General features: G+C 41.0%; 1 protein-coding gene across 1 annotated transcript; it reads left to right on the top strand.

Moving 5' to 3' along the window:
* Positions 1–2,389: 2,389 nt before the first annotated feature.
* zmiz2 (zinc finger, MIZ-type containing 2) lies at positions 2,390–20,536 on the top strand. Its single transcript, XM_089021094.1, has 19 exons — positions 2,390–3,253; positions 4,976–5,058; positions 6,079–6,196; positions 7,427–7,644; positions 7,801–7,957; positions 8,841–9,074; positions 9,160–9,372; positions 10,022–10,105; positions 10,266–10,443; positions 11,752–11,893; positions 12,774–12,984; positions 13,082–13,187; positions 13,438–13,595; positions 13,670–13,737; positions 14,544–14,612; positions 14,682–14,932; positions 16,789–16,904; positions 18,146–18,319; positions 18,594–20,536. Exons 2-19 carry the CDS (start codon positions 5,009–5,011, stop codon positions 18,699–18,701), a joined length of 2,655 nt encoding a protein of 884 aa, XP_088877220.1. The 5' UTR covers positions 2,390–3,253; positions 4,976–5,008; the 3' UTR covers positions 18,702–20,536.
* Positions 20,537–20,825: the final 289 nt, after the last annotated feature.

Below are 20,825 nucleotides of genomic sequence, written 5' to 3'. Positions count from 1 at the left end.
CGCCTTTCAAAACTCTCAAGTACACTTAACAGTCACGGGATAATGTACGTTTACCTTTTGTAGCGTCCTAAATTTTGTTAGCTTCTATTTGAATCTTCTGCGGTTGAGGTTCTGTGCATCTACTTTGGAAAATGATATGCAAATACACGACCTCATAATGCTCGGGAAAGACGGAAGCACGAAGCAGGCTTCTGATTGGCTGCCGTGCCGAGTATGCAAATTGCCAAACCAACCGAAAATCCGAAATTTCCGAGATTTCTAAATCGGAATAATCGATTCTGATTTCGAAATCTTTGTTCAAACGTTTGGTCGGCCACCCGGGCGGAAAACTTTTGTAAGTTGTACGCCCGGCGGAAAAGTTGCACGCACCGGGCGTCCGGGAAGACGTTATTTCAGACAGTGCCATTGTGCATTGCTGTGAAGCTAAATTCAGGCTAATGTTTCTTCATCAAAACTCAATTTTGGTTTAATGAAGACGTGAATTGTTCATAGGGGTGAATGTCAGGGTGAATCAGACTTCTCCAGCACAGAATTGCCTTGGAAATCGACTCCACTAAACTGGATCCTCAAAGTCGCAGTGATGTAATTTATAGTTTCTGGCACTAGAGGGCAACATACGTCCATGTGAGGCTCCTCAGTTGAGCAGGAAAATAGGACACAAAAGCAGACCATGTTGATTTTTTTTTTTGTTGCTTTGTGTTGTGAGCCAAAAATGAAGTACAATCGAGTGTCCGGCTATGCCTTATCTGAAACTCACCCATGTCGCTCACAAGGCCCTTAAAGGCACACCCACATTGTCATTTAGTTACACTAATCTTGATTTCTTTCCATTTTCTTTGTTTTATTGATATTTCGCTAGCTAGTAATGCAAATTTTCCCTTTGTGGGACAAATCCATTAGCTATCTATTAGCTATCTAGCTTGCTTTCGGTCTATTTGAGCTATCTATTGGCTATCTATTTACTACCTATTAGCTAACTGGCCAGCGAGCTAGCTTTCTGGCTGGCTATTAGTTATATGGCTAGTTTAGCTGGCTATCTATTGCTATCTAGCTAGCTTTCTATCTATCTATCATCTATCTATTTGAGCTATCTTTTGGCTGCCTATTAGCTATCTATTTACTACCTATTAGCTAACTGGCCAGCTAGCTAGCTTTCTGGTTGGCTATCTATTAGTTATATAGCTAGTTATCTAGCTGGCTATCTATTAGCTATATATTTGCTACCTCTTAGCTATCTGGCTGGCTATCTATTAGTTATATAGCTAGTTATCTAGCTGGCTATCTATTAGCTAGCTAGCTTTCTATCTTTACTTCCGGGTTGAGTGAACGCTGGCGCGTGTGGCTGCCGCTGCTCACCCCCAGCTTAGAAATCAAATGTATTATTATTTTGCTGTTTTTTTTATGTCTCTCGACCACATGCGCACAATTGTTGATGTGGTGATGTCATGAACGGTTATGACGTTCAGTCCCTTCATCCTTTTGGCCTACTTGTCTTGCCTCCTCATTCCCTCTCTTGGCCCCCTTGTAACCTTTCTTTCTCCAAATCTATGGCTCTCTTAGTCCCCTTCCCCCATCCTTTGCTCACCCCTCCCTCCCTCCACTCCTAGTCAGTCATGTTGTGTGTTATTCTAGGTCATGAGCAGCAGCCATTTCCCTGGAATGTTCCTGCGCTTGCCAAAACCTCCCCATTGGAATGCACGCACACACGTACACACAAGATCGGGAAGCAGGCGTGTGCGCTTCTCACCATGGCAACCGGCTGCTTCAGGCGTGTGCGCAGTTTCGTTGTGACAAATATCGAGAAAAAAAAACACCCCCAAATGTTCCACCTTCCTCCTCCCCTTCAGTGGTGGAGGTTCAGCCCAATGAGTCGCCCCCCCTTCTCCCTTTCATACTGCTGTAAGTGACATTGTGTAATGACTGCAGTAGGTCGCCACTATGCGGCAGGTCGTGGGGGGGGGTGGGGTGGGTGGGTGGGTGATATGATAGTGTGGAGAGGAAAATGAAGAAATGGGAAATCTCTGCACCTGTTTCCACGGCAACCAGGCTCTGGGAAAAAAAAAACAATGGGTTGCGACATCTTTCCCTCTCACAAACTATTAACATCCACGCCTTCACACACTACAACAAACAGCCTTTTGAGGACTCAAAATACACACTTGAACAACATGGCAGTTACAAGGGCTAAAGAACAACAACATACACACTTAGACAGACACTCCTCAAAAGAAAGATACACTCGTAAGGACAAAAACTAGCGACACACACTTCTACAAAGGACAGACTGAAAGGCGCAGATTTGTAAGGACACGCACGCACGCGCGCACACACACACAAGACCGACTTGCAGAGACGTCACACCCTTAGAAACACTCAAAATCCTGTACAACAGGACACACACACACACACACAAGTAAGAACCACAATATGCATGCTCACATTTGTCTCTTAACAAATCACACTTATACCCATAATACAAATTCAAATGCTATAGACATCTTAAGAAAACATACTTGTGAGGACTACAACTCACACACACACATAAGGAGAGAGAAACGTAGATATTTTAAAATATAATTTATTTTATTATCTTCCACAAACTGTACCTTTCCAAGATGGCCGACATAAAGACGCACAAACCAGTAAATATAATTTATTTTATTTCACAAACTGTCTTTCCAGCAGCTCCTGTATTTTCTTTTTCTACTTTCATTCCTTTCATAACTTTGATGCTGTGAAATGTAAATTTCTCCACTGCGAGAATAATAAATCCAAATCGAAAACTGTCTGTACCTTTCCAATATGGCCGACGTAAAAGACGCACGGCCACTACCTGTACGCTTCCTGGTGACGCCATACTCTCTTGGAGGAGAAGGAGGCGGGGCATGTCAGTGGAGGTGACGTCATGAATTCATTGTAGCTTGTCATTGTGCAATGATCCGTCTTGACTAAAGTGAGCTCCGCGTCCTCGACAAGCTAGCTGTAATTGGTTCCCCGACTTAGCGTAATTAAACGTGACGCCGACCGGAAGTGTTAAGTCTCCCCGATTTTAAACACTCGGACTGAGCTTCCTGGCTCCTCCTTGTGGACACAATGACCGCCGAAAGGGAAGACATTTCGGCTAAACTTGACAGCTAGTCCAGCGTTAGCCGACTGCGACGCCACACGAGCTAGCTATCTTGCTATGCTAAGCTAAGCTAGCTCACCGAGGCGTCTGGCTTCGGGACGCGCACGCCCGCCCGCGTACAGACAGGTAAGGTGCGTGAGAATGTGACGACGCGAGCACGGCGTCGTTGGGCTCAACGTTCACCCCAACGCCGCGTTCGCGTTTTGCACGAACACGCGCGTGGACGAACGCGCAGTTCCCGGGTTCGCGCGCACGTACGAACGATACGGTCACACGAGCCAGGTAGGCGGTACCGAACGCGTCTCGTGCATTGGTCGTGAAAACCCGCGCGCCCGCCGCTTTGTTCCGTTGTGCCGCCGAAAGCGGCGAGCGCCCGTGCGCGTAGACTGCCGTCGCGGCCGCCACGCGCACGCGCAGGTAAATAGGCTGCAAGCGGGCGCGTGCACACAATTTCTCATTGTCTGGCGGATTCGTGTCTGGCCGGGTCGTGCGCGTGCACGTGTGTTTGTCACTGTAGCATGTTCGTGTTGTTTTTGCTCGCTCGAATTCTTTGCGTGGCACTTTATTGTGTGCGTGGGCATGCGGCACCTGTAGCGCGTTCCACGCGTGATCTTGTGCACGTGCGCGTGAGGCATACAGTTTTTACGTCCTTTCCATGTGCACGTTTGCGCACGTACATTCACCTGAAGACATTCCATCATGTTCATCTTTGAATTACAGGTAAAATCCGACTTACGACCGAGTTCCGTTTTAAGTCGACCTGGTCGTAAGTCGAAATTCATTCAAAATGTTGAATAGAGACTCGGAGGCTAAATGACTCGCAAACTCCCCCTCTTAAAATATTATAAAAATAGGGTCTGGAAATCGTGGTCGTAAGTACGGGTGGTCGTAAGTGAGGCTTGTCGTAAGTCGGATGTTACCTGTATTGTCATTGTCAAGTCAATGGCTCCTATTTTCCCCTAATTTGAAAGCACAGCGCCACCTGCTGCTGAGGATAGTTATCTGGTCAAGTTTGCATACACTAGCTGGCTATCTATTTGCTAACTGTTAGCTGTCTGGCTGGTTAGCTGGTTATCTAGCTAGCTATCTGTTGGCTATCTAGCTGGCTAACTATTGGCTGGCTGGCTATCTAGTTAGCTATGTATTAGCGATGTATTAGCTAGCTAGCTAGCTTTCTATCTATTTAAGTTATTCCGGGTTGAGTGAACGCTGACGTGTGTGGCTGCCGCTGCTCACCCACAGAAAAAAAACTTATCCTGCGAGTGTAAAGTGGCCTTGAGAGTTTTGAAAGGCGCTTAGAAATGAAATTTATTATTATTATTATTATTATTATTATTATTATTATGCCATCTCAGTTGATGTTTACTTTAAAACTTAGTCACGGAATGTGAAATTAATGATTATTTGTTCATACATACAACATATTACGCTAACGTATAATACAAACCACTGTAAACGAGTTAGCGATCTGTAGCATTTTTCCAAATGGAGTACTGATGCCCACTATCAAATACAGGTAACATCCGACTTACGACCGAGTTCCGTTCCGACCAAACGGTCGTAAGTCGAAATCCATTCAAAATGTTGATTAGAGACTCGGAGGCTAAATGACATGGGTATGTATGGGTCTGGAGGTTATAGTCGTAAGTATGGGTGGTTGTAAGTTGAGCTGGTCGTAAGTCGAATGTTACCTGTCATAATTCCGGTATTAGTGCAAAATTTACCAGAAGAAATGTCAGCGTTAAGTCAGAACATAAATTTAGCTCCATGTCGTCGTGGCCGCCGGTGACCATGGCGACGCTAAAGTGGCTGACTGAGCTTCTTCCTCTGTGCCTTTATCTCTCTCAGGGGGCGGACCCCAGTCACCCCCATGCTCGTCCAATGAAACCCCTCAACTCCATGAAACGAGCCCCGCATCCCACTCCTCAAAGGTATGCGCACGTACGTTCAAGAATGGCCGCAACAAACCTCATTTACATCAGGAACACTTTGTACACCTTCATTTTTAGCCGCAGACTTTTTACCGCAGACTTTTCAGATAGCTATCTATTAGCGGTCTAGCTGCTAGCTAGTTATCTAGTAGTTGTCTGGCTGGCTAGCTATCTAGCTAACTACGTGTTAGCTATCTATTAGCTAGCTAGCTTTCTATCTACAGTATTTGAGTTACTTCCGGGTTGAGTGAATGCTGGCGCGTGTGGCTGCCGCTGCTCACCCACAGAAAAACTTATCCAGTGACTGTAAAGCGACCTTGAGAGTTTTGAAAGTTTTTCTGCGGGTGAGCAGCGGCAGCCACATGCGCCAGCGTTCACTCAATCTGGAAGTTAATAGATAGAAAGCTAGCTAGCCAGCTAGTAGATAGCTAATAGATAGCCAACAGATAGCTAGCCAGACAGCTAGTCACCGAGATAGCTATATAGCTTGCTAGATAGTTAGCTAATACACCGAATGTCACTATCAAATACACAGACAGAAAGCTCGCTAGCCAGCTAGTAGATAGCTAATAGATAACCAGCAGATAGCTAGATAGCGAGCCACATAGATAGCTAGCTAGTTAGCTAATATACTGAATGTATGAATTGCATTCGATTTTGGACAGCCGCCCGCATTTCAAGCTCATATAACTCCAGACCCATATCATTTAGGAATTAACTTTTTTTTCTGATGAAAGAATAGAGTCTAAAGTTTCTTATGCTGCACTGCATGTTTATGTAGTCCTAAAACTCAATATTCTGTGTGTCCTGGAATTTGAGTGAAAATGACAAAAACCCTGGCACTGGAGTGGCCACATTTTTTTCACATTGTCTGGCAGTGAATGAGTTAATAAATTCCGAATTGCATTGAAGCACAGCAAGTGAGGAGACTGTGAGTAGGTCCTGATCTGAACATGCGCTAAGGCCCGTCGCCACCGTCGTGGCTCTTTTTTTCTCTCTTTCTCCCTCCCTCGTCGGCAGCGGTGACGGAGCCTTCCTCCATGAGCCAGTCTCCTGGCAACCAGCAGCCAATCAGCACCCAGGATCTCTCTCTGTAGTAACCACAGTGTGGGGCGTGACCAATCCCACGCACAGTCAGGTAACATGTGCTACTGCTTTATAAAAATAGCAAAAGAAAAGCTCGATGATCCAATATGAAATGTATTATTATTATTATTATTATTATTGTTATTGTTATTATTATTACATTTTTATTATATTTTAACCAAGCTGGGCAAAATCGAAGCCGTAGGCCACCTGGAAAGAAAGCCGTGTGGCAAAACAGTAGAGAAATGCTAATGTTGAGGCTAACGTTTTAAGCTAGCATTGGAAACAAATGATAATAATAATAATACATTTCATTTATAAGCGACTTTCAAAACTCTCAAGGTCATTTTACAGTCACAGGATAATTCTTTCTGTGGGTGAGCAGCGGCAGCCACACGTGCCAGCGTTCACTCAACCCGGAAGTAATTCAAATAGATAGAAAGCTAGCTAGCCAGCTAAGAGTTAGCTAATAATCACTCAACCCGGAAGTAACTCAAATAGATAGAAAGCTAGCTAGCTAAGGGTGAGCTAATAATCACTCAACCCGGAAGTAACTCAAATAGATAGAAAGCTAGCTAGCTAAGAGTTAGCTAATAATCACTCAACAGAAAGTAACTCAAATAGATAGAAAGCTAGCTAGCTAGCCAAGAGTGAGCTAATAATCACTCAACCCGGAAGTAATTCAAATAGATAGAAAGCTAGCTAGGTAGCACCTAGCTACCTAAGAGTTAGCTAATAATCACTTAACCCGGAAGTAACTCAAATAGATAGAAAGCTATCTAGCTAAGAGTTAGCTAATAATCACTCAACCCGGAAGTAACTCAAATAGATAGAAAGCTATGTGTCCTCTCCAATGCCAGGGCTTTTGTCATTGACACTCAAATTCCAGGACCCACAGAATATAGAGTTTTCGGACTATATAAACATTCAATGCAGCGTAAGAAACCTTAGACTCTCTTTTTTCAGGAGAACAAAAGAGTTAATTCCTAAATTATATCAGTATGGAAGTTATATGAGCTTGAAATGGGGGCGGCTATCCAAAATACAACGCAATACATACATATTGGTTTATATAGAGCTTTAACAACAGCTGAAGCTGGAACAAAGCACTAACATGGACAAAAGGGAAATGCTGCCCCCTCGCGGAAGAGAGAAATCATGGCCAGAGGTCTGACCAGAGCTTTATCGGCACCCCCAGCAACAAATTTGAGAATGATCCCCAAATAAATGTGCGAATAGCAATGAATGAGTTAATAAAATGACCTTTCCGCTTTCCGCGCAGGCAATCGGAGCGCCACCTATGGGTCCTGGCGACAGCACGGGTGGTCACATGATGCCCGGCGGGGGCGCAGGCGCCGGCCCCGGCATGGCGGGCGCTATGGGGCCGCAGTTCATGAGCCAGCAGGGGTACGGCGACGCCATATCCAAAGGTTACGGCCAGCCGCTCATGTACGGCCGCCCCAACGCGGGGTACAACCCCGCCGCGACCTACGGGAGCAGGTAGCTTTCCCGCCATTAAATGCCTTCTTGCACTTTTTGGAAGAGAAATGTTGTTTACATCGAGTAATATAAATGAAATCTATTATTATTATTATTATTATTATTATTATTATTATTGTTATTATTATTAGTATAACTTTTTCCCCTTCTGTGCAGTTACTCCGGTAACAGCGGTGGGATGGGTGTGCGCCCCCCATCGGACTTCACCACCGCCGCCGCCGCCGCCGTAGCCGCCGCCACAGCGACCGCCACTGCCACCGCGACCGTGGCGGCCATTCAGGAGAAGCAGCACCAGGATATCAGCTACGCGCAGGTACATGAACGCTTTGAAGCCATAATAATAATCATAATAATAATAATAGTATTCTTATTAATAATAATAATAATAATCATAGTCGTCATAATCATAACCATAATAATATAATACCAATAATAATAATATTTATTATGCTGTTTTATCATTTATTGTTTTATTCATGGTTTTACTGTTTTGTGTGCTGTCTTTGTTGAGTGTTAAGAAAGGCGCTTGTAAATTAAATGTATTATTATTATTATTTATAACAATAATAATTATAATAATAATAATATAATATAATAATAATCATCATCATCATAATAACAATAATAATAATGACGACTATGACAATGATGATCATAATAATAAATTTCATTTATAAGCGCCTTTCAAAACTGTCAAGGACACTTTACAGTCACAAGATATTTTTTCTGTGGGTAAGCAGCGGCAGCCACACGTGCCAGCGTTCGTTCACTCAACCCGGAAGTAACTCAAATAGATAGAAAGCCAGCTAGCTAGCCAATGGATAGCTAATAACATGTATGCATGTAGCCACACTGAGCAAACAGCTGCTACTATAGGCCATGACATTATAACATGTATTAACTTTTTTATATTTAATAATTTTTTCACATTGTAATTATACATTAGTGAAAAAAAACCAAATAAATAATATGACAACACAAAGACACATTGAATACATTGTTTGAATCTTGAGACTATGTCTTAATTTGAAACTCCAACCAACGTTAAAAACCGTAAACGTCAAATTTGAAACCTTAATCTTGATGGTGACGTAGTTCATATAATGACCACCGGAGGGCAGCATAACCCCAAAAGCATATATATATATTTTTTTTCGTTATTATCATTATTATTTTTTTTCTTCCCCTCCTGCCAGATGGGCGGACCCTCCTCATACAGCCCCCAGTTCATGTCTCACGGGGGTCCTCGCGGACCCCCGGCCATGAACCAAGGCGGAATGGTCTCAAGCAGGTCGGGACTGGCGCCGCCCTCTGGTGGGGGGTTGTACCCGTCCCACCCTGGACACCCGCAGAAGATGCACGGCGGAGGAGGAGCAGGCGGGGGATATCCCGGCGGAACGCAGGGACTCAAACGCACCTTCCACTCTGAGGTGAGAACCCCCGCCAGAACTTTATTTAAAAACCTTGTTTACGGCCTTATCCCCGCCTAACTTTGTTTGCACTTCGGTCCCGCAGTTCGGGGGCAACGGCGGCGGGATGTCGTCTATGTCGGCGTATCCTCAGCAGCCTCTGCAGTACCCGCCCGGACCGCCGCAAAGGTGCGCCCCGTCGCCCTCTTACCCGGCCGGCCGCATGCCCCCCATGGGCCAGTACGCTTCGGGGTCGCACGGCAACCCGCCGCCGTTCCCCACCGGCGCCGGACAGCCCAACCCACCCCAGTACTACAAGGTAAACACACACCTCCCTAAGAAATATTGGGTGGTTTCCAATGCTCACGACAACAAATCAATAATCAATAAGTAATACTATAAATGCATTAATGCTGTGGTTTTGTTTTTTAAATGCTATTTTATATATTTTATTTGTATTTTATTTATTTATTTTTTATTGTTTTTTTATATTTTTAATTTGTATTCATTTTTTAATGTATTTTTATTTTGTAATTTTTTTTTTATGTTTAAATTTTTAAATTTTGTAATGTGTTGTTTAATTATTTTTTTTTAATTTGTATTTTTTTTTGATTTTTTGATTTTTTTATGTTTTTATTTCTGTATGTTTTAATTGTTTAATTTTTTAATGTTTTTATTATTTTTAATTTTTTAGAATGTTTACATTTTTTCATTTTTTTTCTCCATTTTTTTTTTACTTATTTATTTGTATTTATTTTCATTCTTTATTTTTGATCTTCTTTATTTTTGATTTTGGATTATATTAATTTTAATTTTAATTTTAATTCAAAATCGTTTTAATTTTTTAATTAAATTTTTTTTTAAATATTTTTTTATTCAAAATTGTTTAATTTTTTAATTCAAAATGTTGTCATTTTGTCATTTGTATTGACATTTTTTCATTGTATTTTATTTGGTCTGGTCTTCAGTCAGAAGTGTTTAACGGGCAGACAGGCCTGCCCCCTGCAGGCCCAGGAGGATACAACGCCTTCACGCAGGCAGCAGCCAGCGGGGTGAGCCAATCCAAAATTGCAAATAATCCTTCATGCTGTTCTGAGGGCTGGGCGATAATGCCCTTCAAAATAAAATTGTAAAAAAAAAATACTAATCAATTAAAAAAAATCTGTTTTCGTGGCAGTCATTCATAATTGTCTTTTTGTCTCCATTTATTAGCCCGGCCGAGGCGGAGGGATGCCGGTGTACCCCAGTTCCCCCATGGGCGGCAATCCCACACCTCCCATGACACCGGGCACCTCCATGCCACCTTACCTCTCCCCGGGCCAGGAGACCAAATCCCCCTACTTGCCCCCCGATGTCAAAAGCAACATGGGCGGCCCGCAGACTGCCACAGGTGAGGCGTTAATCAGAATCATCTTTATTTGGCCGTGTATGCAGAACATACAAGGAATTTGTCTCCGGTAGAACACGCTGCACTAGTATCATCGTTAAAAAAAAAGACATGGAGGACACTAATCAAGGCTAATCTAATCTAATCAAATTGCTGGAGCTACAATGATGCTGTTCGGCAGGGTTGTGCAAAATTGCAAAGAAGCACAGTTACTGTTTCGAGCACAGGTGTCAAAGTCAAGGCCCGGGGGCCAAATCCGGCCCGCCACATAGTTTTATTCGGCCCGCGGAAGCAAATGAAACTTATTGCTTGCTAAAGTCTGAACCAAAATTTCACATTTTCCACAATAAGAATCATGATTTTTTTACTTCAAATTTGAAAACTAGTTTATCGTTAATATGTTGATATAATATGTTGTACGCTCTAGATGTAATATGTGGAGGGGATGAAACATTCTCATGGCTTCCCCTAATTTTATAACGGCCCTCGAGAGGAAACTATAACAACAATGTGGCAAAAAAATGACTTTGACACCCTAGGTTTAGAGCACAGGTGTCAAAGTCAAGGCCCGCGGGCCAAATCCGGCCCGCCACATCATTTTTTTTTCGGCCCGCGAAAGCAAATCAAACTTGTGAAATTCCATGATGCTTGCTAAAATCCGAACCAAAATGTCATATTTTTGGATGTAAACCACAAGAACAGTCATTATTCTTGACTTCAGATTTGAAAACGAGTTATTCGTTAATTTTATGTGTGCTCTAGATGTAATATGTGGAGGGGATTAAACATTCTAATGGCTTCCCCAAATTCATAACGGCCCTCGAGAGGAATCCATAACTACAATGTGGCCCGCGGCAAAAAATTACTTTGACACCCCTGGTTTAGAGAGTTAATAGCGACGAGGGAAGAAGCTGCGCATGAATCGGTCACTGGAAAAGGTGGTGGGCAGGGTGCGGAGGGTGCTCTGATTCCGTTAACAGTTAACGCCGTCGTTTGGGATTTTCCCTCCACCCCCTACCTATCTCATCTAGACATTATCACACCCACATCAGAACCAGAAAACCTTTATTTGTCCCACAATGGGGAAATTTGCAGTCCACCGCAGCAATTTGAAAAGGGATGAAAGGATAGAAAACAAGATATTGTAAGCATAGCAAAACAAAATTGTCAACTGTATACTGTATATGTGCAAAAGCGTTTCATTAAAAAAACTGTACACAGTGCAAGTATCAAGAAAGGTTGATATATGTTGCTGTATTGCCATCAATCCATATTTACATCTTGCTTTTGTGTTGTTTCTTCCCGCTCAAGGCAACCCCAGTGACGACCTCCGCCTGACCTTCCCGGTACGCGACGGCGTGGTTTTGGAGCCTTTCAGATTGGAGCACAATTTGGCGGTCAGTAACCACGCCTTCCAGCTACGAGACTCCGTCTACAAAACGCTCATGATGAGGTAAGGCGGACACATTTCCAAATTCACAGAAGCACAAAGATTTACAAATATTTGGAGATGTGTTTTTTTTTTTTTTGAATTTTATTCTGAAGAAAGATGACTCATCTTAAAAACGCTTTAAATAGATATGATTTCTGATTATTTTTTTGTAGCAACTATATATGACTGAAAATTGTCATTGAGAGTTTTGAAAGGTGCTTATAAATGACATTTATTATTATTATTATTATTATCATTATTATTATCATTAATAATAATAACTATTATTATTATTATTATTATTATTATTATTATTATTATAGCCGCTTGGCTAGAGTTCTATCTATTTGCTATCTATTAGCTAGCTACGTAGCTGGCTATCCTTTTGCTATCTATTGGCTTTCTATTAGTTATGTGTCTAGCTACCTAGCTAGCTAACTATTTACTATCCATTTTCTATCTATTAGCTAGCTACCTGGCTGTCAATATATTTGCTATCTCTTAGCTAGCTACCTATCTATTTGTTATCTATTAGTTATCTGGCTTGCTGGCTAGCTATCTATTTGCTATCCATTGTCTATCTATTAGCTAGCTACATAGCTATCAATATATTTGCGATCTACTAGCTAGCTACCTATCTATTAGCTATCTGGCTAGCTAGCTACGTAGCTGGCTATTTATTAGCTATATGACTATCTAGTTAGCTAACTGTCTAGTTGGCTATCTATTAGCTATCTGTTAGCTAGATGGCTAGCTTTCTGTCTATTTGAGTTACCTCACTGGCGCATGTGGCTGCCGCTTCTCACCCGCAGAAAAACCGATCCGATGACTGTAACGTGTCCTTGAGAGTTTTGAAAGGCGCTTAGAAATGAAACGTATTATTCCGCCATTCCCTTTGCAGGCCAGATCTGGAGCTGCAGTTCAAGTGCTACCACCACGAGGATCGGCAGATGAACACCAACTGGCCCGCCTCGGTGCAGGTGAGCGTCAACGCCACGCCCTTGTCCATCGAGCGCGGCGACAACAAGACCTCCCACAAGGCCTTGTACCTCAAGCAAGTGTGCCAACCCGGTCGCAATACGGTCCAGATCACCGTCACCGCCTGCTGCTGCGTAAGTTTGAAGGTTTCAACGTAGCACCTCCATGTTTATTTTGGATCTCGTTGTTGTTTTTTTTTTTCTTCTCAAAGATCGCCTTTTGTTTCCGCAGTCCCATTTGTTCGTGCTGCAGCTGGTCCATCGGCCCTCCGTCAGGTCGGTGCTGCAAGGACTCATGAAGAAGCGACTGCTGCCTGCCGAGCACTGCATCACCAAAAGTGAGATGCACACCCCATACCTCACTTATATCATGCCAAGTTTAAAGGACAACCCACACCATTTTTTTGTTTCCGAACTCACACCAGAAAAACGTTTTATAGCATCGAAAATACTCAAAACACGCAGGCTGATATTTGTAGTCAAATGTCATCAAACGCCAATAAAATGACTTCAAGTGTCCCAAAACTGACACAAAATGAGCTCAAAACCGGCGAGATTCAGAAAGTCTACATCGTTTGTACGTTTCAGTCAAGAGAAACTTCAGCAGCGGCACCATCCCTGGGACCCCCGGGCTAAACGGAGAGGACGGTGTCGAGCAAACGGCCATCAAAGTTTCGCTCAAATGTCCAATCACCTTCCGGCGCATTCAACTGCCGGCACGAGGACACGATTGCCGTCACATACAAGTTTGGGACATTTGATGGTGACGATATGTCGCTCGGTATCTTGAAATTGATTAAAAATATCTTTTTTGTTGTAGTGTTTTGACCTGGAGTCGTACCTGCAACTCAACTGTGAACGAGGAACATGGAGGTGTCCCGTCTGCAAGTAGGTGTCTATGGAGCATTACGATGATCGATCTATAAACAGGTTGGATGAAAGGGTTAAAAAAGCTTGACCATTTTATCAGCCATAATAATAATAATCATCCATTTCGTTTATAAGCGCCTTTGAAAACTCTCGAGGTCACTTTACAGTCACAGGATACGTTTTTCTATGGGTGAGCAGCGGCAGCCACACGCGCCAGTGTTCACTCAACCCGGAAGTAACTCAAATGGATCGCAAGCTCGCTAGCTCGCGAAGAGATAGATAATAGCTAGCGAATCGATAGCTAATAGCTCGTGAATAGATAGCTAATAGCTCGTGAATAGATAGCTAATACCTAGAAAATCACTCGCATTTCAATTAGCTTTCCTTCGCACGCGTCAGTATTCGATTAACCCGCAAGTAACTCAAATAGATAGAAAGCTAGCTAGATAGCTGATAGATAGATAAATAGACAGACAGCTAATACCACACCCCTGCACGTCCCACGCACCAACAACTATAAAACAACAGAATGTAGACATTTTAATTGGTTGTCCTTCCCATGAAGTGATAGATTTGTAACCTGGCTAATGACCTCTTCCTGTGAAGGAGTTTAGCAAGTCGTAAATTAGTCCAAGGCCAGATCTCCTACATGAAGATGACAGTTTAACAGGCTGTGTCTGTTCACCTCACATTGACCCCAGATTTTCTGTGCTTCCATTGTGGGCCTTCTAAGCATGAAACCTTTTACATGTGATAACTTCTATTTTGCCTATTGTCTATCAATACGGTAGAAAAAGTGACGTCGCGCGGTGCTGTCATTTCAGTAAGACGGCTCTGCTGGAGGGTCTGGAGGTGGATCAGTACATGCTGGGGATCCTGGTCTACATCCAGAAGTAAGTCTTGATCCCGCTTCGGGATTGGCGCTTTGGGCAGCGGGCTCATTCGCCATGTCGGTCCGCCAGTTCCGATTACGAGGAGATCACCATCGACCCGTTGTGCGGCTGGAGGCCCGTGCCGGTCAAACCTGACCTGCACGTGAAGGAGGAGTCCGACGGGCCGGCGCTCAAACGCTGTCGGACCGTCAGTCCCAGTCACATGTTGCTGCCCAACGTTATGGAGATGATCGCCGCGTTGGGACCCGCCTCCTCGCCGTATGCGGGTTCTGGCCCGCCGGCTGGGGGGAACCGGGGCAGCCCAGATTACAACAGACCTGGTGAGGAGAGAACCGCACAAAGATCGCCAAATATTTGGAGAATTTTATTCTGAAGAAAGGTGACTTAGCTTAAAAACGCTTTTAATAGATATCATTTCATTTTTCTTTCAGCAACTGTATATGACTGGAAATGGTCATTCAGAGTTTTGAAAGGCACTTTTAAATGACATGTATTATTATTATTATTATTATTATTATTAGTAGTAATAGTAGTAGTAGTATTATATATTTATATTAACTGCCAACTTATAATTTGCTTATTAATACCCTTTTTTTATTCTGAAAAAGGTGACTCATAAAAAATGCTTTTAATAGATATGATTTCTGATTTTTTTTATTTTTCTTTCAGCAACTATATATGACTGAAAATTGTCATTGAGAGTTTTGAAAGGCACTTTTAAATGACATGTATTATTATTATTATTATTATTATTATTAGTAGTAGTAGTAGTAGTAGTAGTAGTATTATATATTTATATTAACTGCCAACTTATAATTTGCTTATTAATACTTTTTTTTTATTCTGAAAAAGGTGACTCATAAAAAATGCTTTTAATAGATATGATTTCTGATTTTTTTTATTTTTCTTTCAGCTACTATATATGACTTAAAATTGTCATTGAGAGTTTTAAAAGGCGCTTTAAAAATGAAATTTTATTATTATTATTATTAGTAGTAGTAGTAGTAGTATTATTAGTAGTATTATTATTATTAGTATTATTAGTAGTATTAGTATGATATATTTATATTAACTGCCAACTTATAATTTGCTTATTAATACTTTTTTTTTATTCTGAAAAAGGTGACTCATAAAAAATGCTTTTAATAGATATGATTTCTGATTTTTTTTATTTTTCTTTCAGCTACTATATATGACTTAAAATTGTCATTGAGAGTTTTAAAAGGCGCTTTAAAAATGAAATTTATTATTATTATTATTAGTAGTAGTAGTAGTAGTATTATTAGTAGTATTATTATTATTAGTATTATTAGTAGTATTAGTATGATATATTTATATTAACTGCCAACTTATAATTTGCTTATTAATACCTTTTTTTTATTCTGAAAAAGGTGACTCATAAAAAATGCTTTTAATAGATATGATTTCTGATTTGTTTCATTTTTCTTTCAGCAACTATATATGACTGAAAATTGTCATTGAGAGTTTTAAAAGGCGCTTTAAAAATGAAATTTATTATTATTATTATTATTATTATTAGTATTATTTTTATTGTTATTATTATTATTATTATTATTATTATTATTATTATTATTATTAGTGTTATTATTATTATTATTATTATAATTATTTGTATTATTATTGTTAGTATTATTGGATTGGATTTGCCTTTATTCGTCTCACAGTGAAGAAATTTCCATTTCACAGCAGCTATTATTGTTAGTATTATTGTATTATTATTATTATTATTGTTGATATCATTATTGTTATTATTATTATTTATATTTTTTTTCTCCTGATTTTTGTTTTATTTTTATAATCAACTACATGTATTTTTATTAAGTGCCAACTGATAATAACGTGCTTATTTATACATTTTTGAATTCTGGCGAAATATGACTCATCTTAAGAATGCTTTTCATAGCTATTTTTTCAGATTTTTCTTTCTCCCCCACAACTTTATATACTTTTGTTAACTGGTAATAATTTGCTTATTTTTCCATCGGGGGAAAAAAAGTTAGATCAGGCCTCAACGGGTCATCGGAACATCGATGAATAAAAAGAAAAGAAGCTTTCAAGCTAAGTAGCATGATGCTACGTGACCCGGAATGTTCTTTCTTTCTTTTTTTTTCCTCTTCCTCCTGACATTGTTCCCGTTTTTTTTTTTTTTTTTCAGGGAGTCGAGGCTTTGCTAGCCAGTCGAGTTTCCCTGAATTCCCAAACACTCCCGGTACGCCCACGTTGGGGGAGTACCCTTCGTCCGGCCCGCCGTTGTCTTACCAACCCGAGCAGGTAAGCCAGACCAGGCGCTTTTCCATCGATGTTGACGCCTTGGGCGCTGCTAGCCTCTTTCTTTTTAGCGCTTATGTAACCGCCATGCTTTTATTGCCAACGGTCCGAGCGCACCCGTACAATAACGTCCTCTTATTATCTTGAGGAAATGGACACTCGGAACATTTGGAGTGAAAACATTGAAAAACGGTGTGAAATTTGCAGGTTTACCTACCTGGTTTTCCTCCCACATTCCAAAAAAACATGCATGGAACATTTGAAACTCTCCTTATGTGTGACTGTGAATGCGAATTGTTTATCTCAGTGTGCCCTGCCGTTGGCTAGGAAAACAGTTCAGGGTGTCCCCAGCCTCCTGCCTGAGGACAGCTAGGATGAGGAGGATAAGAAAATTCACAAGCTCGTCCATTTTCAAAATGAAATTTTGCTAGCTTAATGCTAACATATAATGTGAATTCCCATTGACTGGCTAACAGAAATTAGCATTATCATTCCAGTGGTGGGAAAAGATAATACCGGGAAATCGTGGAATGGGACCGCACAGAAAAAAGTCAAAGTCAAAGCTTAAAAATACATCTCATAATAATAATAATAATAATAATAATAATCATCATCATCATCATCAAAGTCTAGGTCAGCTTTATTGTCAAATATGCTAATATGCATGACAGAGCAGAGATAATAATGATAATAATAATAATAATAATAATAATAATAATACATTTGATTTCTAAGCGCCTTTCAAAACTCCCAAGGTCACTTTACAGTCACAGGATCAGTTTTTCTGTGGGTGAGCAGCGGCAGCCACACGCGCCAGCGTTCACTCAAACCGGAAGTAACTCAAATCGATAGAAAGCTAGGTAGCTAGCTAGCTAAGATTATTGGCATTGATGGTGCCCAATCACTTTTTTTTTTACAACAGTGATTGGGCACCATCAATGTCAATAATCTTAGCTAGCTATTAGCTATTAGCTAGCTGAGGCATGGGAACGCACAGAAGCTGCGCGACTTTGAATTCAGACTCGCCAGTAAAAAAAAAAAAATATATTAAAGATTAAAAATATGTCTCATAGTGAACGCTTGACTGTCAGCTGACTGTCTTTTCCTGCTGCCTTGTTAGCGCCGCCGAGAGCCATTAAGCTAGCACCCCCCACCCCTCTTTCTCCGGTTAGCGAATTGTCGCGCGCAGCTGCTGGCCAACTGTCGCGCTTCCTCTCAGCCTCCGCCTATTATTGTTCTTCCAGGCGCCGCACCCTTCCCACAATGCCTTGCTCCCGCAACACGGCAACCAGAATCTCGGCGAGGAGAGGAGCGGGGCCGCTTCCCACAATGCACCACGGCTACACGCCGAGGGCTCTTTCGCTCTGGGGGCTCCCCAGGGAGGGGCCGGCGCTGAGGCGGCCGATCACTCGCTAGATGTGAGCTATTTCTTATCATTCTGCATTTTTTTTTCTTTCTTTTATAGTTTTTTTTTTTGAGTGATCTTTTTGTCAGAGATGTTCGGACCAAGAAAGATTGTCTTTACTGCCGGCAGGAGACGCGGTCATTCATGACAGACGCCTGAATGTGCTTCAATTATGTATTTGAGTCACATATGTTGACTAAGCATATAACGGCATGAAACTTTTAAATATGATAACTTCTTATTCTGTCTAATCTCTATCATTTTTTCCTCTAAAATATTTGTTGTAGCTTCTGCCTGAGCTGACCAACCCGGATGAGCTGTTGTCCTACTTGGGTCCACCCGACCTCCCCAGCAACAGCAGCGATGACCTTTTGTCGCTCTTTGAGAACAACTGAGCATTTCCCCCTCGTTCCTCTTCACGTTCTCCTTCTTTCTCATCTTCTCTGTCATCGTCTTTTGTCTTTGGTGTCGTCGTCGTCCCCTCCCCCAATTTGTCACTCGGATCCTTTTTCACAAAACGTCAAAAAAACGCAGCGTTCGCTGCATACAGGCGAGGAAGGATGTGGATAATTTTATTTACTGTATCTTTTAGCCATGTTAAATTGCTAAAAACTCGCTTTACAGTCACTGGGTCAGTTTTTCTGTGGGTGAGTAGTGGCAGCCACATGTGCCAGCGCTCACTCAGCCCGGAACAACACAAATAAATAAAAAGCTAGCTAGCTAGCCATTAGATAGCTAATAGATAGCCAGCTAGCTATCTAATAGATAGCCAGCTAACTAACTAGCCAGCTAATAGATAGCCGGCTAACTAGCCATATAGCCACTAGATAGCCAATAGACAGCTAGCCAGCTAACTAGCCAGCTAATAGATAGCTAGCCAGCCACCAGATAGCTAACAGATAGCCAGCCAGCTAGCTAGCTAATAATACTACTAATAATAATAATCCATTTGATTTCTAAGTGCCTTTCAAAACTCTCAATAATAGATAGATAGATAGATAGATAGATAGATAGATAGATAGATAGATAGATAGATAGATAGATAGATAGATAGATAGATAGATACCTGGATTCGACTTGTAGCACCAAAGTTTTAGTTAGAAGGGGAGGGAATGATATTTGGCGCTTACAAATGAAATGGATTATTATTATTATTAACTAGCGAGCTAGCTTTCTATCTATTTGAGTTACTTTCGGGTTGAGTGAACGCTGGCGCGTGTCACTGCCGCTGCTCACCCACCCTGAAAAAGGTATCTTGTGACTGTAAAGTGACCTTGAGAGTTTTGAAAGGCGCTTATGAATGAAATTATTATTATTATTATTATTATTATTATTATTATTATTATTATTACTCCTCCCCCACCCATTATGCTCCCATTGCCCTCACTTCACCCATATCTGAGCAATGATGTCCTCAATCTTACATGGCGCCCTCCCCGGCGACTTTCTGACTATTTGTTGTTTTCATGGCAGCCCGACGGTTAGCGACTTTAGCATGCTAGTTGGACAACTACATGATTCTAGTAAGGCAAAATTCTGCACCGGTTGACAAATTGCAGACTACAAGCACAACCAATGATGTAACATTTCCATTTCTAAATTCTGTAGTATATACTGTATAGTAGAGTAGTGACATAATAGCGCTTCACTGGTTATCGGGTACAGATGGTCAATAAGTAGTACACAGTTTTGCCTGGCAAGTAACATGTTGTTGTCCTACCATTTTATACAACTTGGTTTAGGGACAAAAAAAAAAACTCAAATGGCTTCCCAATGTTGGCGGCGAACATGACAAACTATTGAGACAAACAATGCCCACATTCCATTGATTCCATATTATAATAATTAGGCATTATTATTCATATTAGGCTATATGTGAATATTTCCCTATTTTCATCGCATTACGTGTGTTCTTATTGTTCTTCTTCCTCCTGTTCATTATTGTTCGATCTTTTTTTTAATTCTTCTTTCCCCTAACAGACACTTCCCAAAACGGCATTTTATTTGGGGGTAAAAAAAAAGTGACTATTGAACTGCAAATTTACTAGAAAACACGTTTTTAAGATGTAAACTATTGCACATATTTTGTAACACATTTTAATTGCCATTGTTTTCTATTTATTTTGTAATCATTTATTATCATTGATTGTACCTGCGGTTGCTTTTGGGTTTTTTTCGCTGGAGCTGGAAGATGAGGATTAAAACCACTTTATTATTTCGACAAACTTCTATTTGTATGTGGGACTGAGAGAAATATAAATCATTTGACTTATTTTTAAGTTTCCTGCTCTAAAGGGGTAAATATTATGATACAAATGGATTGGATTGGAATGTACTTTTATTCGTCTCGCAGTGGAGAAATTTACATTTACACAAATGATATAATGGTAAAAGTCACAAGTGAATTCGTTTTCTATGATTAATTTAATGTAATACTTTTTAAAAAGAAAAATGGCTTATGCTTTCAATACATAATTTAAAATGCAACACGGTCCTACTTTTTTTCAAAAGTGTGCGTT

This window comes from Hippocampus bargibanti, linkage group LG18 (assembly GCF_051943395.1).
Source record: "Hippocampus bargibanti isolate YZ-2025 linkage group LG18, ASM5194339v1, whole genome shotgun sequence".
Taxonomy (NCBI): Eukaryota; Metazoa; Chordata; class Actinopteri; order Syngnathiformes; family Syngnathidae; genus Hippocampus; species Hippocampus bargibanti.
The sequence above is the reverse complement of the archived record's forward strand: the minus strand, read 5'-3'. Positions and strand labels throughout refer to the sequence as shown.

Coding starts and splice junctions, on each gene's coding strand:
- zmiz2 (XM_089021094.1), top strand. CDS start 5,009: ATGAAACCCCTCAACTCCATGAAACGAGCCCCGCATCCCACTCCTCAA. Junction 9,075..9,159: donor AACGCACCTTCCACTCTGAG/GTGAGAACCCCC, acceptor TCGGTCCCGCAG/TTCGGGGGCAACGGCGGCGG. Junction 10,444..11,751: donor CGGCCCGCAGACTGCCACAG/GTGAGGCGTTAA, acceptor TTCCCGCTCAAG/GCAACCCCAGTGACGACCTC.